We start from the raw sequence: 17,451 nt of genomic DNA, 5'->3' as shown, positions 1-17,451 counted from the left end.
CATGGCAAGACTGAGCACAGCAACAAGACATACCCACATCCACAGGAGATCTGTGGTTAGTTCTCCAAGATGTTTGGAACAACCTACCTGGCGAGTTCCTACAAAAACTGTGTGCAAGTGTACCTAGAAGAATTGCTGCTGTTTTGGGCAAAGGGTGGTCATACCAAACATTGATTTGATTTGGATTTCTCTTCTGTTTGCTCACTTTGCATTTTGTAAATTGATAAACATAAACAATTATAGTATATATTTTTGAAAGCATTCTTACTTTACAGAATTTTTTCATACCTGCCTAAAACTTTTGCACAGTACTGTATACAAAGGCAATGTCCTAACAGATACTGCTGAGATCACTTCAAGAATTGGCTTCTGTTCCTTTTTTTCCCTTTTGAGTTATCTGTTAAATACAAACCTGTTGGAAGAATGTCTTAATTTAGTCTTCTGTATGGTACCTAGTAAAGTTTAGTAGTTTTAACTGACAGAATCTTTATTCTTGGGTCTTCTGACTCTAATTGCTCCTTGTTCAACATGACTATGACATTTATTGATGGAACTTATCCTTAATTAGTTCATATTCCTCACATATAATGAGAAATTTACTGTCTTTTTTACTGTCTTTTAATTTATTTTGCAATAAAATGAAGCCACTGTGGAGTTCAGTGTGTAATGTAATAATTCTTACAGGCATAATGCCATTGCACCACTGTACAGGCAACACTTGGAGGTAGAAACTTCAAGGAGGAAGCAACTAATTAAAGTTTAGGGGGATTTTTGCTGAACCCAACAAACTGAAGCTCAATCATGGAAGACAGCTGTTGCCAAATACCTGTGTGGATGCAACACTTATTTCCCATTTCCAGATGATTACAGGAAAGGAATGCCTCAGAGTTATTTAAAGGGTAATAATGGGGAAGTTAATGCAAGAAGGCTGAAAATCTTTGCTCTGAGGCAGGAATTCCTCTTCTTACCTATGGCAGAAATTTTTACACAAATTGTTCAATACAGTTAGAAGGTATCCATCTACCTTTCAAATACTGTGTAGGAAGAGTCTTAAATTTAAAATGTTCATAGAATTTGGTGCCTTTCTGGAAAAAATGTTCACAAATAAATGGTCTTTTACAAATACCTGGGGAAAAAACCTCATTGTAATCAATGGGACTAATAAAATATGATCCCTCTGTGCATTACCTTAATGTCAATGTAATGGTACTAATAGCAGTAGCAACCAAGTAACAATATTAACCATTCAGCTTTTTGTGGAGAAGCCCAGCCTCATTCATAGGTTATTACAAATGAGCTCAGAATTCATCTTTTTCATCCATGTTTTCCCAATACATTCATCTTTTTTTTCAAACTATCTGCTCTTTGTCTGGAAGAACATCAGGTATTGTTTCTAAGTAGGCACACTTAGACATTTGCCACTGAGTTGAATTTTAACATGTTAGTTAAAAAATAAATTAATAGAAAGCCAGGAATATCCCTGGAGGCATGTTGCTGTCACAAGTTCCTTCCCACTGCATACTTTCTGGGCTGTTGGTTTGCACTTCTTTTGAGACTCTGGCTCTTGTTGACATGCTGCAAGCTGTTGTGCTGCCAACTCAAGCGCATCTTTCCACCATGACATTTGAATAGGCAAACAGTTTCATTTATTCTTTGTGATCTTACTGCATGGTTTGGTGAGTTCATAGTAAGTCAATCTGCCTTTCTCTGGGTTTATGTTAGTTAAAAAGAACTAGCTATATCTTCCTCTATGAAGCAGGAGATTGAGCTCCGGTGATAGAGTGGTGGATACAGATCTCTTCTATCCAGTGTTTAGCCTTTGTGTAACTAAGGCTGTCTTGGCCATTCCTACTGTTTTACAATGTCAGCTTGTTCTGAAGGGGGGGTGGGGAGAAGGCTGGCACAGTCTTAGTAGCTTTACTATTTTTGGGTCTCTAAATTTAGTCAATCCAGGAATCCCAGGGGCTGTAAGCTAGATTGGGAAGTTAAAAAAACCACTTGGAAGATGGCAATGGCAAACCACTTCTGTATGTTTACCAGGAATACATAGGGATGTGTCCATGTACTCACCATCTTGACCTGAGGGTGTCTTTACCCCTTTTTGTACAGAGCAATCAAATGATAAGCCAAGATAATAGCCAGTTAGAAACTTACGCCAAAAGGGAGTCATACTATCTCTCTATCTTTCTTTTGAGGTAGATAGATAGATAGATAGATAGATAGATAGATAGATAGATAGATGATAGATAGATAGATAGATAGATAGATAGATAGATAGATAGATAGATAGATACTGTAGATAGATAGATGATAGATATATCAGTGTGTACACTTGATTTGGCCAAATAAGAGCTAAATTGGGTTTAGACTCTTACATCTAAAACCACTGGAGTTTCTCTAAAGCCTTCTCTGAGTTTCATTAGTGAGACTGAGGAGGAGGTGATGCCCCAGGGGGAAAAAATCTGTTTGTAAAGAAATTGCCAGGTTGGGGAGAGAGAGAAGAGAGTGCTTTTAATCACAGTGGATAGTTTTGCCAGACTTCCTCTTTCACAGTGCTTTGAAGGACATAACATCAAAGCAGTATATTGCAGGACTGTTCTTGTGCTTAATGCTCTTTGATACTGTCTTCTGAGGACAAACATTAGATTTTGGTGGAATCTTTAGAACTTGGAAGTATAAAACTGGGAGCATGTTTGAAAAAAAAAAAAAAGAATGTTCCACACTGTTCTTTGCTTTGTAGCTATCCTTTACTCCTACTCTATTACGCTTCCTGTAATTCTGATATGAATGGAACAAAATCCATAAATGCACACATTTTCATTCATAACTACCTAACCTTGCATTTACTCTTTTTTTTTTCAGGTTCGTTGCTTAGGGGGATTACTGTAATTTACCAGAAAGTTTATTGTTACTCAAAAACTCCCAACCTATTCTTATAAAAATATATTGGATGTTATCTGTTCAGAAGATCAACTTTGCCTGTATATTCCATCCAATTCAGCCAATACAGTACAGTTCTTTTAAACTTCCAACATTAAAAGGGATTTAGTATAGCACACCCACCCTTCCTATTTATTGGAAACCCAAAACCCATCCTCTTGAACTAGAGTATTACTATCAGAGCAAAAATAGTCATTTCTTGATAATGAAAAAAGAGATTGGGATTTCCAAATAGTTGTCACATTCATATTCATATCCCAAACCAATTGGTGAGCCTCCAAAGAATTCTGAGATAAAGCATACCATTTTGCAAATTAGGGTCCAAATCAAGTATTTTGATCTATACATTCCTAGTACAATCAAGCTAGGTAATTTCTTCCTTTCAAAATTGTTCTCTGGTCCCCCCGAATTAGTAATATAGTCAGGTTTTACAGTAAATATGAGATGGCTGCTTCTCCTCTGAGTAAAATCATTTTTTAATCAGCAGCAAATTTCTATTACTATTGATAAAACAGCAGTAAGCATAATATTTTCATTGTTAATCACTTATGTGCCATGGCTCTGGATGAAACATGGAAAACTGTCCATGTAAAGAAATGAGGGCGCTTACTGGTGGTTCTTTCACCCCAGCTGGTGCCCTCTAGACTGTGTTGGACTTCAAATTGAATGGAGTTCAGCCACTATGTCCAATCTATTTGCTAAATAATGGTTATGGGAGTTGTAGTCCAACTTAGATGGAAGGCAACACATTGAAGAAGGCTAACTTAGTGTCACTATTGAGAATTGTGCTAAATGGGAATACCTCCTTGGCATGAAATGGGCTGATATTTTGTCTACCTACTGAGGAAAAAATGGCAATGTTAAATGGCTTCGTGTCATGAAATGGATGCTTTTGTTAAGTCATAACCAATTTAAAAATGAAACATAAACATTTTCATAAAACATGATAGGTGCATTATACTAACTCGGAATTTAGGATAATTATAAGATACTGAGTGGGAAAGGACTTGTTTTTGAAGTTGAAACTATCATCTTTTTATGCTTATTTCCTTAATAACGTTTTCCTTTGCATCATAGTATTTCTGACTATTGACCAATAAAAAAATTGCTAATGCTTGCAAATGTGAATTCTCACGTAGAGCGTGATAACTTTGAGATATATATATCTTTTGATTCAAGTGAGGATGTACATCCTTACTTAAGACTGGCAGGGATGTATGACTAATTTTTTTTTTCGTATAATTTGTATAAAGACATTGATAGATCTTTCACAAAAGATATTTATTTTTCAACAATGCTCATTAAAAGATAAAGCATAGAAATGTTAAAAACATTCTTCACAAAACCATACATTTCTTATACTAACCTTTATAGACAGTCAAGTAATACAATGCTTAAGTTTCAAGTGGCCATGAGAAACCAGCAGTTCTTTACTTTTAAAAAGCTGAGTATTAATGGTGTTATTATTTGAAATGACTGCCCATTTAAATGATTTTTTTTAAAACTTGCAAGGGAGACACTCATCTAGAAACATGGCAGAGTCACTTTGTGAGGTTGTGTGCATTTGACACTGAAAGAGTGAATCCTGCAAAATCATGGCATGTCTTTGAAGGAGGTAGAATGAATCCTCTGCTTTTGTCCCTATCAACAGGGGAAAATGAAGGTGACGGTTATGGCCAAGATCCTCCTGCCTTCGTAATGTGGTAACTTGGGGCAGTCATAAATGTAATAATATGTCTATATAGTTAGTTTGAATTCAGTAAGGCATAGGTAGATCCATACTCCCATGCAAAGGAGCATGGCTTACATTTTATGTAGCTGAGATACTAGAGCAGTGTTTCTCAACCTTAGCAACTTTAAGATTTGTGGACTTCAACTCCTAGAACTCCCTAGCCAGCATAATGATTAACAGTTTAAATCAATTAACAGTTGATTTAAAGCTGTCTTAACTCTGAAAAGAGAATAACATTCCTAGATAGCAAAAGACTTGACCTCCTAATGCCATGATTAGAAAGGAAACTCAAGAGTTAATGTCTTTGTCAGGAATTTGACCATAGGTCTGAAAGGATGAACTTATGTGTATTGAAGCTTAGAACTCTGTGTAACTGCTGTGTCCAATGCAAAATAGCTTTTCATATTTCCAAGCTGGATGGGCTGTTCAATTTTTTCAAAATTACTTGAAGCAGTGCTTATTTGTCACGATATGAAATTTATCATTGTTCTGATGCATTGGTCCAACTTCAAAAGACATCATTTCAGGTTCTTCAGAATGTCTCTTCATCACTAGTGGATTGAGTATAACCTGAACGTGATGACTCAGAACAGAAAGACTCATGGAACCCACAAGATTTACAAAATATTTTCGAAAAGATACAGTTTTCGAAGAACTGTTTGATGTATAACTTGAATTTTTGTCCCATAAAGAAATAGATGACTGGATTCAAACAGCAGTGAAAATATGCTAGGATTTGAGTCACCTGATCTGCATAATCCAGATTTTTGCTGATTTCACATTGTCCAAGAATACCCACATCATCCAAACATTTTAGAAAAAGTACAATATTGTAAGGTGTCCAGCACAAAAAAAACGCAACCACCACGACAAATATCATCTTCACTGCCTTCTTTTTCTTGTTATTTCTGCAACGAACCAAGGTCAAAACTATCCTTGCATAGCAAAAGGAAATGATGATGGAGGGCACAATGAGGCCTAATACGTTGATTTCCAAACAACTAAAGAGTTTCCATGTTGTGCTTTTCTTAAAGTATACTAATTTGCATTCAGTACGATTAGAGTCATTTACTGATGTGCTAAATATCAGTTCTGGAACAGAAGCATTCATGGCCACTAGCCATACAATAAGACTAGAAAGAGTGCCATAGGTGGCAGTTCTTGCTTTCAATGAAAATGCAACATGAACAATGGCAAGATACCTATCAATACTCATGAGCATGATAAAAAAGATTCCACTGAAAAATCCAATCTGGAAGATCCAAGAGATTAGTTTACACAAAGTATCTCCAAATACCCATTTATCAGCCATGAAATAAGACCAGAAAGGAAGACCAAGAACAAAAAGCAAGTCAGAGATGGCAAGATTGAGTACATAAATATCTGTCATGCTTTTCAGCCTCTTGTACTTCAACAGCAACAAGACAACAAGAGTATTTCCTGTCAAACCAAGCAGGAAGACTAGTGAGTAAAAAGTGGGAAGGAACCATGATCCAAAACTCTTTACTTCTTCTTTGGTGCATGGTTCAGGACCATATTCTTCACCATAGTCATACAAAGAATATAAAGAGAATCCCATGTTGACACTGGCTGCTTCAGTTGTAGATCTCATTTTCTTTTGGAAACCTAAATGAAAGGATGAAGGATGTCAACACAGGAAATCATATCTTTCTACTCAGAGGAACTAAGGTTGCCATCCTATGCATACTTACCTGGAAGGCCCATTAAACTCAGTGGTATTGCTTCAGAGTAATCATGTGTAAAACTAGACTGTCAACATAATATTTTTTTTTTAAATAACAAGAAAATACAGATATTCCAAATATTTGGAAGAAATGCAGTTCAGAGACAAGACAGAAACTTCAGACTGAATAACCTAATTACTGGTGCTCTAATATCATTTTTGAGACAGAAGGAACCATTTCCTCCAGTCATTCGATTATAGTACACAATCTGGCTTTGCTACTATAAAAATTGTCATTATTTTCTTCTTTCTGCCTTACCAGAAGCAGATGGGGTTTGCTCGAGGCAGGAGAAAAATATGTGTTATAATTGACTAGAATTATTTCAGCACTTTGTCTGGATGTCTCCTAAGTCCAGCCTGTAGACTTAAGAGGGAAACTTTTGGACTTTTCTGTTTCTTCCATTATCCTGTTACTATATATGCACCACCTGTTCTGATGAAGACTGATGAAGAACTTGAACATTCACCCAGTCTTTAGTCTAATGAGATATTGTCCATCCTTGAAGTATAGATTCCTTGTTGGTTGGGGAGGCTACATTTTCTATACAGTATAGGATAACACAACCCCACGCCTGTTTGCAATCAAGCATCTCCTCTAATTCCCATTTCTTTAGCCACACGAACAGCCTCCTGCCAGATTTAGGATTATCTTGCCTTTTAGCAGTGTTAAGTGTCTTTTTTCTAATCACTTCATGCAGATCAAAGACACAGTTTAAAAAAATCCGGCCCTTTTCCTCCACATGTAGGGAATTGGATTCCAGAACTCAGGAGCCTGCTGCTTTCATACTTCACACTTACCTGCTTTTGGACCTTTTCCTTTCTTCCTATAATATTATGCCACTGGCTGCCTTGACATTCTCTGAACCTCTACCACAGTGCTCTCAGATAATATTTTTAAAACCTACTGCAAGTTTTAATCAACTTATCAGAGTATTTGTGTTATCAACACTGTTTAAAGAATTACCACTACACTATATAATTAACAATAACAATATTGTTAATTATATAGTGTAACAATAAAATTGAATAACAATACAATTTTATTCTGCATGTCCCTTTGATCTCACTGTTCTTCTTATTTTCCTCTCTTTTCATTGCCTATATACCTATCAGTGTTGATTTCCACTATTATAAATCCTATTCATAGGGATACTCTTTCTTAAAATTCAGGGAAAAATACAGTATGTGCAGCATGGTGATATTTAATGGACTCCAACTCACTTGGAGGACACCAGGTTAGGAAAGGCTACATGCTACATTAAATTCTGCATCTATTGTACAGCAGTAGAAACCTTACCAATAATTCTTGGTATTGAGAATTACCAGAGGAAAACAATGAGAACTCATCCAACTCCTTGTAATCAGTGGATTTATTTCCAACAGTTATGTATCACTGTATGACATTTTGCTCTGAGAGGTAAAGAAGAAGGTTGTCATTTTTAATTTCATAAACAAAAGCCTGTCTTCTGTATTGTACATCAGCACTGAAAATAGTCTAGTTTCTTCCCCATACCTGCAGAAGTGTAGTTCGGAGAGCTGAAATGGCTGGTTGGGAGTCCTAGGAGGATCAGTTGGAGATTCTGCCAACCCCACTGCCACCAACCTCTATTGTGTGTTAAGAGCCTCCCTGTGACTGATTGTAGAAGCAGTTTTGATCACAGTCCAAGGAGATCTTATCACAAAGGAAAATAGTGTATAGGTTTTGTCGATCTGCATATTGGAGAGCTTAGGCCTGACCAGTTTTGTCTTTCATGAAAATAGAATTGCACATATAATTCACTGTTTTCAGTCCGACACACTTTTATCTGGGAATAAATGCTGTTGAACTCCGGTAGATTTCCTTTTGAATTAGCATGGATATGATTGGCTTGCATATGTAGGAGTAGTGTAAAATAAACATCATTTGTGGATGTTATACAAACCCAAAATATCCTTTAAGTGATACTCAATTACTTCTTAGTAAGCTTAATTCAGCTCAGATGGTCTTCTGCAGGCAGGTATAGATATGTGCCGTAAATGTCTTCCTTTTTTGCAAGATAATATGAAGGGTTTTTTTCCTCTCTCTCTCTCCAAAAAGATGTTTCCACATCTTAAATTTCCAGATTTGGGGATTTACAGTCATGTAAGTAATTTTCCATTTTTTAAACCATTAAGCACAAAAAATGAGGGATTTATTTTAAAAAATTGTTTTGTCACATTGTTATTAGAGCTGGGCACAAATCACCTTTCACATTCTTTTATCCAATTTGTAAAGAACAAAATTGAGTTGGATGAATTCTCTGAATTTCTCCAGGAAGAAGAGAAATTCTCCAACAATTTCCTAAGGGTAGAATTTCATCTTAGCGGTCACGGTAGTATCACTGTGGAAAAAGGGCCTTTGAGAGGAGATCTCTTACACTTTTATTTTGGGATATAACAGAAGCATGAGCACGAGAAGCCAGATCCTCAAAGAAATGACCAAACAGTAATTTACGCACACTATTCAATGACCTTGTAACCAAGTAACTGCTAGAATACTATATACCCTCCACTGTAAATTCCTCAAATATTTCTTTTCCTTTGGGGGGAAAAAAATCTAAAGCAAATTCTGTCATTAAAAATGGAATAAAGAAAAAAATACAAGCAATTTTCTCTGCCTGACACTACTTCACACTTAAAATATATATTTACCTGTCCAAGAAGATAAGAAGTATCTTGCATAAGGGTGATGTGCCGTCTGCGCTGAGGAAGTGGTGTAAATCAAGTGAGATAAACGGCACAGAAGTTAACTGAAGACGAGTAATCCATTGAAGTACTGTGCACATGTTAGGTTCCTACTGATGAGTGACAGCCTACTGAACCTCACTAACCCCCTCTTGTGAATAACACCACAGTGATGCCACACTTTCAGCATCTAGCTCTTCGGAAAATTACAGTCTGTTTATTCCAGAAAGGTTAATAATTGTACGCTTCATTACCTTCTCTGTGTGTTAAATTTCTTTTAAGGTCCCTCTTTGGGTCCTTTCACACTTCTTTTCTGCAATCCAAGGGGGTTGAACAGTAGGTACTCTGGTTCTGCATGATATTTAACATAAGTGATATCTTAGCTGATTTATGGTTGTGTTTCCACTTTTGAAATGCATGGATAAAATATGACCTGTGCACAAACCAGATTTTATTGAAGCAAATCAAAGCATTTATTGTTAAAAAAATAATTATCTTCCCAAGGAGAATTATATTACAGATGTGAAGGACACAGGATTCTGAACAGCATAGCAAGTAATCTATGCCAGTTTCTGTAGCTGTACATTCGTGACCTTTGTTTGGGGCTGACCACTCAAAATAATAATCAAAAGAATGCAAAATCTAATCCAAGGGACAGCTTTTCTTGGTCTGTTGAATTCAGACTCTTTGCATACTTCAGCAAAAAGCATTAGTTTCTTGTAACAGTGAATAATTAGTACAAAAGGGAGGCAAGAGGGAGGAACTGCAGAAATGCAACATGCTTAATCTAAGGCAGTGTTTCTCAACCTCAGCAACTTTAAGATATGTGGACTTCAGCTCCCAGAATTTAAGGTGTGTGGACTGTAGCTCCCAGAATTCCCCAGCCAGCCAATATTTTTCCCTTGCAAGATTTTCTTTTGTTCTGACTCTCAAGCATACCTAGTAAACCTAACTGTAGAGAAAACTCAATCTTCTTTTAGTTGGGTATGACATCTGGTAAAAACTTTCTTCACAAAATCTGATTTTTTTTATCACAGTTCCACTAAAGATGAAAGAATATTCCCATCAGGCTGCAGTCTTGCCAACAGTTCATTTCCACACTGCTCTCCAGCCTTTCCACAATATTTACAAAATGTATAAGAGATTCTTATTGGAGTATGATGCCACCAATGTAATAGGTTAAGGATTATTTCTTGCATAAATGCTGATAAAAATCCCCCATGTTGCCATACAGACTGTCATATATCATCTACATGTTTCCCTAAATCTAGATCCTAAGCTACTTTTAACTCTATGGTAGATTCACCCAAATCCATTTCAGATAAGATCTCATATATTTTTGAAGCTATACTTTTAGGTTCTATGAAAATTTTGTAGAACTAGATACATTCTATTTCCAATCCCCATCACTTTTTTTATTTCATAATATTGCATTGAGCTAACACACAAAAACCATAGTACTTTACATTTCTGTAAAACTTCTCTTTTTTTTCATAAATAGCCCATGCATCTAGAGCATATGATTAGGGGAGCTGAATTTCTTTTGGAAAAAAAAATGAAGTATGGTTTCATAACTTTCACATAGGGCTAAATATATTCAATTTTGGAATAAATCCAGACTGATCTGGATATATAATTCTACCTATAATAAATTTGAGATTTTCAGTCAATAACTTTGAGTATAATTTATAATTTGTGTTTAATAGTGTAATAGACCTATATGAAATAACTTCCTGTGTTTTTTCTTCCTGGCCTAAAAATAAGTATAATCTTAAATTTTCACTATGAAGCAGGAAGATTCTTGCCTCAATGTATTGGCAAAAGTTCTGAAAGTTTAACTTTACACATGTTCTGTAGAACAACATCTGGAAAAGGGAAGACAGACAGATATATGCCTACAATGTTATCTTAGCTGAAATAAAAATTATTCAAATGTCTAGATTTCATGCAAGCTACTGATAAGGTGTATCTGCTGTAATTTCTGGGGTTCCTGACAAGCAGATGGGACATATGGTATATGTAATTTTTTTCTGTAATTCTCTTAAAGTTTACTTAATAAAATATTTTTGGCATTTCGTGTAAGCCTATTGTCTTCAGATCCTAAACTCTATTGGTTACCAGTGGCCACAAATAGGATTCAAGGATGATGCCAATCTGGGGGGGTGGGGGGAACCACTGAAAAGAGGATGCAGAATCTGGCCTGAGCTGTATACTTGGTTGGTACCAGTGGCTCAAATACTGATCTGGGTGATGCAACCCTCTCCCTGGTGTTATGCGAGACCAGTGTGGTTAAGCATGGTTGTCCTTCACCCAGTGCAATAGTAAAAAGTTTGGATGTAAGGGAAAAAAGGGGGACAGAAAGTGGTGATGGGAGTGGGATGGATCCTCTTCAATGTGCTCCATGATGTGTGACTCTTAGAGACTACCCAGAAACAGATGAAAGCAACAGACATATGATATTCTTGCTTTTTAAAGGGAGGCACAATGAAGGAAGGGTCGGTTAGTTTTCATATTGGTAGAGGTCAGCAATCATCAGTTGTAAAATGAAATGGTGTATCTCTGAATGGGTTGGTCCTGGACTGCATGGAGTAAGCTCTCTGAAAGAACAGGGGTTAGCTCTAGCCCCAGAGAGGAGAAGGTAAATGAGCAGGCAGAGAGGGAATATTTGGTAAAATCTCCTGGTGAAGAGCCTCATCCACACCACCACTTTGTTTACTGAAAGCTTAGCCAAATACAAAGGAGAGGAACAAATATGGTGTGCTGCAGCCTTCAAACCACATGCTATATTAAACCAAACCAGGAAGGGAAAATCAAGTCCATATGCTGAATTCATGGCAATATTGATGGTATCAGAGCATGCTATACTGAAAAAGAGCAAATGGTGTCTGACTGATAGGCAGTGTTCAAAGGTACTTTTGATGCCATTTTACATAACCAAGCAGCAGACCAATTAGCTCAAGTGTGGGCTACACCAGAATCAGATCAACAAACATTGATCTTAGCCAGGCGGACTCATGAAAAATCTTGGCCTCTGGGCACTGCCGCTACTCGAGAATGGGCGCTATGGAGGGGAATTCCAGGTTCAGCTGACACTACAACTACTTCTGAACATTGTGAAGCTTAAATTGGTTCCCTTGCCTAAAGTCCCCATGGGATATTTGAAGCAAGGAGATAAATCCAGACAGAAATAGCAGTTAAGATTTCAGTAGTGTTATATGCGCATGGGCAGAATTAAAAATAGATGCCCCTAGAATCATTGACAACCGCAATGTATATGTGCAGCCTGGTAAGAGGAACTATCCTGTGTAGATGGCAATATCCCCCAAACACTGGTGAGAAAATGTCATTGTAAAGTGTAACAAATATGAATTAGTACTGGCTATTATATGGGCCATCCCTTACAAAAGTAGAAATCTGGGCTGGGAAGTGAAAGAATTGCATTTCATGCCTCCCTTAGGTTTGAATGTCACTTCAATTGCCCAGATGTTATGGGAAAGTGATGTAGTACAAGCCAAATTGTGGAAATTAGCTACACACAGAAAAATGATTAATGTTAAAAATTCAGCACAAATAGAGTTAGAATGATACGTGATACTGAAAATCTCTCTGCATCCTTGATAGGACACCTTTCCAGGTTGGAAGCTTCAGAATGTTGTATACAGTCCACCTTCCCTTAAGCTCCCAGATCAGAGAGATACAGATGCTACAGTGTGTATCAACCTCTGTGTATGGAGTATTACATGATTTCCACCCCCGTCTTGGAGGGGGACAATTTCTCTCTTTTCACTCTGTGCAATGTTTTTCAGCCACATTGACCACCAGGAGGCCCCAGTTTTGTTCTTCACTCCAGCTGCCGCAGTGACATACAATGGCAGTTACAGCTATTGGGAAAGACACCTCCTGATTGCAAAGTTGCCAGCAAGCTGTCCTTGCACCATTGCACATAGTAAGAGGCTTTTAATGTGTGACAAACCTCTAGTTTTTTGTGGAATGGCACAATAGGGCCTCCTTTAAGCCTCTGGTAAAGGTGACTCCATGCTGAGAGGCCTGAATAAATGGAATTCAGCTTTTGTTTCCCCCCAAAGCCTCTGCCCTGTAGAGGCCCTGCCTTTCACTTATACAAAGGCAGAACTGGTGAAAAATAGACGGCAGTTTTTTCATTCAACCAAGATTGCTTAGGAAGATAGGTTTAAGTTCTAGATAATTTCTTCCTTGCTGGCTAGACCAGGGACATCATAGAAGGAAGATGGGCAAAGCAATAATCATTCTGCTGAAAGAGATTGGGTTTCAGTTATCCTCTACAGTCTATAAAATTGAGGTTACTGCTTAAGAAAGGAAGAGAGAGAGAGAAAACAGGTGCAAGAAAGGAGCACCTATAAGCCTCCAAGGAAGCTACCCAGATGATTTGTTCCAATGAACTTTCAACCTTTGCTGACTCCCTTGCTCAATACAGCAAACCTACTTAAGAGTTTATAACACAATGTTGATGTGCTTCTTGCATCAAAATGTCAGGAAATACTCATTTTCAACAGTAGTGATCAGAAGACCACAGAAAAGAAGGTTGGGGGTCACATGTTACCATGAACTGTAGGCTGTGCATCCTTGTGCCACTGCGATGGTTTTCAAAGAAAAGCCCTATAAAAGAAAGCGTCTTCTAGTTCTTCAACCCTCGGTGAAGTGCCCACAGGCAGCAAACAGCCAATGGATATCTCCTTTGGCACCTTTCAGGATTTCTGCCCCCCCTCTAAGAAACCCAATCCTGTAATTTAAAGCCCTCTACTTTTCTTTAGCTTTTTGAATGCTTAAATTTAAGATCAATAGGCATCAGTATGATCAGAGATCTTTACCTTGTCAGGGCCACTAGACCTACTTGCTTTATTTTTTTCAGATACTTCTAATTTTAAGCATTATAGTATTTAAAAGCTGGCATGCTGCAAAGGGAAGCACCAGTCTCCAGGGTCACCATATTTTCCAGTAATGCTACTGGATATTACATGGATCCCATTCATGTCCTTAGGAAAAAAAGTGGTGAATGGCTGTAGTCCAGTGCTTTGTGTGAGAGACATGTTCCAAGAAAAAAAGAAGTAAATGTCATGGGGGACTAAAGAGATTTGAAGAGAGCACCTCACTCCTTTGCCTTCTGGTAAATTGGCAGGTCACATTCATTGTGGCAATGATTTTGGGAATGAGCAAGCCCCTACGACAGCTCTTTTCTTTAAACTTACAATTTGCTCTCAGAATCATCAGAATGTTAAATATTCCTTGTGGAAGGAGGAACCTACCACATTCCTTTTGGCCCAGAAAGACTGAGGATGTGGGCCACTGATTTGAGCTGTAGAAATCTGGAAGATTAGTAGAGACCCTGAAAACCTTCTGGTTTTTTTGCTGACATCTTGTGGCTGTCTAGACTTTTGCAGCCCAGATCTGGTGGCTGTAAGTTAGGCTACTTGACAAGTTGCTTTTCTTTGAGCTTATCTTCTGATAAATACAGGTGGTCCTTGGTTAATGACCACTCATCCAGTGACCATTCAAACTTGCGACGGCACTGAATGAGTGGTACTTATGACTAGCCTGGATTTCAGAGCGTCACAGTGTCCCGCAGTCACATGATTGCAAATTGTGACTTTCCCTGCCAGCTTCCCACAAGCAAAGTCAATGGGGAAGCCAGCAGGAAGTCAGAAGTCACGATCACGTGAGGTCCTCGCTTAACAACCTGCAGTGATTTGCTTAACAACGGTAACAAGGCACTGCCAGAACTGTCATTGCTAAGTGGCATGGTCATGTGATGTCATACTTTACAACCGTATCACTTAGCGATGAAAATTCCAGTCCCAATTACCATTGTTAAGCGAGGACCACCTATATACATTTTTGGCCCCTCCTGTCACTATGGCAGTCATTTTATGAAAGGGCAATCCCCTTAGAGCCACCATTTTTAAGATGACTTTTAAGAGATTAAAAAGAAGGTCTATCCACTCTAACACTGCTCTAAGTTTTTATCTTGAAAGGTTTATCCTTCTATAAAACAGACTTCATGCCAAGCAGCTAGGCAATTACTATAACCCCAGGATTGATCTTTCTCCTATTTCAAAATATGAGATTTGTATGGAGATAAAAATACATGACTTGGCTTCTAGGTCTGTTTTTGTTTATCCACAATTTTTCACAGCCTAATTCAGCTTCAGCCTAATAAAAATGGGCCAGTTGTAAATCAGATTTTTTCCTTCTCTTTCACCATTAAGTGCAGCTGATTTGAAGATTTAGAAAAGACAAAAGAAAGTACTTCTCCACACATCTTATGATTAATTTGTGAAATTCATTACCACAAAGTGAGGTGATGGCCACTAACTTGGCTTTAAAAAGGGATTGGATAAATTCATGGAGGCCAGATATATGAAGAGCTATTAGTCTTGAAATTTCATATTACCTCTGTGCTGAGGCATCATGTGTCCAAATACCAACTGGGGGGGAGGGGGGAACAATGGTGAAGAAGGACATGTCTCCATATCCTGCTTGTGAGCATTCCAGAGGCAACTGGCTGGCCATTGTGAGGAAAAAAATGCTGGTTTGGTTTGATCCATCTGGGTGATTCTTATGCTGGTTCCATCTAGCATTTAAACTCCATAAATGCAATATTTGAACAGAGTTTACGTTATAATATATTGGTCAGCTTGTAAGGTGCTACAGTACACTGTTATTTTTGTAGCAATAGACTGATATGGCTATCAGTTGCTAGATGTCACTAGATGGCAGGCTTGCTTCACTTTTGAAGTTCAGACTTAGCTCCGACCACAAAGTTTCCTCTTTCTTTCCACAATGGTGTTTCCTTGGAGCCCACAAACCAGATTGTTGTCCCAGCCACTGTGTACTCTGGTGTCCATTCAAAAGGGTCACAGTCCTTACCTTGAGCTGCTTCATACAAGGGTTGAACAATGACTCCAAAACTTGGCACCCATATTCTGCAGAATCCATCCGTTCCCAGGAATCCCCTCAATTGTTTCCAACTCCTGGGTTCCACTAGCCTGCAAATGGCTTCTTTCCCTTCTGGAAGCAACTGCCGTTGTCCTTTTGAAATGGCAATTCCCAGGTAAGTTACAGTCTCTTTAGACGTCTGGCCTAGAAAGTTCAACAATCCTATTGAGCATTGTGTGCATGCTTCACTGATGTCTGTACAAAGCAATAAATCATCCACACATTGCAATAAGGCACATTTATAGTTCTTGGATGGTTTCCATTGTCTCAAGTCCTTGGCCAGAGCCGTGATGGCAAAGAGTTTACAGGCAATTTTTGTTCCTTATCATCTCCCCCCCCCCCACCTCCTGTTTGGAAGGGGGAGGCACAATTGTACCTACACAAACATCAGTAATCTCATTCTCAAATTGTTCTTTATCATCTACACTTTCTTTTCACCCCTGCCCTTAGAGGCTACCAAAATTTTGCAACTCTCCCACATTCCCTTATTGTTCCATAACCTCATAAAAGCCTCCGCATAAAGCATCTCATCCCATTTTCCATTCCTTTTACAAAACAAATACCGCTGTAACATGTTAATATATTCTAAACTTCCCTTAGGGTGCCAAGTGGCCCCATCTGGCATCTGATACTTGGCCATGCAGTTTGACAATAAAATTTCATCTTATTCAGGGTAATAGGATTCCCACCAAAATAATTCCAATGTTTCAAAAGACATCCCAAGGATGTATACTCTGAAATTTTACTTCGTCTCCCTCCCATTGTATCCTGCCTACTCTGGTTCAGTTTATAGTCACTCACACACTCACAGGCAGCCTGTCTGAACATGAGTGCTACACTGACTCCCTTTGCATTGCATAAATCCTTGGTTAACACCCAGATCGGCTAGCGAGGGTCTGGGGGTGGCTGAAGCCAGTGTCACACCCAGTCCTGGTGGACAGCAGGAGAAAGACACAAGGAACCACTCATATACCTTCCAACCAAACTTTATCACTTTTGGGTCACCTACTACACCAGCTTGGGACTTGAACCCCCAGTGTTGCTCATTTGCTAAATTCTGGACTCAAACCAAACTTCAAGACCACGGCCACACAGCCCGGAAGACCCACACCAGCCATCGTATGCCGGCCGTGAAAGCCTTCGACAATACATCAAGCCAGACTAACACCTGTATCCAAGAGGGTACTCACCAGGCAGAATCCGGACATCCACACATATACCCTGTCCTAATACAATCTCCACTGTTGGGTGTCACACCTGTGAGTCTCCAGCCAACCCTTCTCACTGCTCAAGGATCCGACTCTGACAAATCTTATGAGTGCACGCTAGTCCTGCTCATCAGGCAGCTGCAAAGTGATTT

The 17,451-nt window shown here is 38.4% G+C and overlaps 1 protein-coding gene across 1 annotated transcript; it reads right to left on the bottom strand.

The window, feature by feature from the left end:
• Positions 1–4,358: 4,358 nt before the first annotated feature.
• CCR4 (C-C motif chemokine receptor 4) lies at positions 4,359–6,286 on the bottom strand. Its single transcript, XM_007426282.3, has one exon. The coding sequence runs from the start codon at positions 6,282–6,284 to the stop codon at positions 5,205–5,207; it is 1,080 nt and encodes a 359-aa protein (XP_007426344.2). The 5' UTR covers positions 6,285–6,286; the 3' UTR covers positions 4,359–5,204.
• Positions 6,287–17,451: the final 11,165 nt, after the last annotated feature.

The sequence above is a fragment of the Python bivittatus genome, unplaced genomic scaffold (assembly GCF_059951505.1).
Source record: "Python bivittatus isolate LINGU-HERP-01145 unplaced genomic scaffold, Pbiv_v1 ctg000610_np1212, whole genome shotgun sequence".
Lineage (NCBI taxonomy): Eukaryota > Metazoa > Chordata > Lepidosauria > Squamata > Pythonidae > Python > Python bivittatus.
This window is presented reverse-complemented; position numbering and strand designations above follow the sequence as displayed.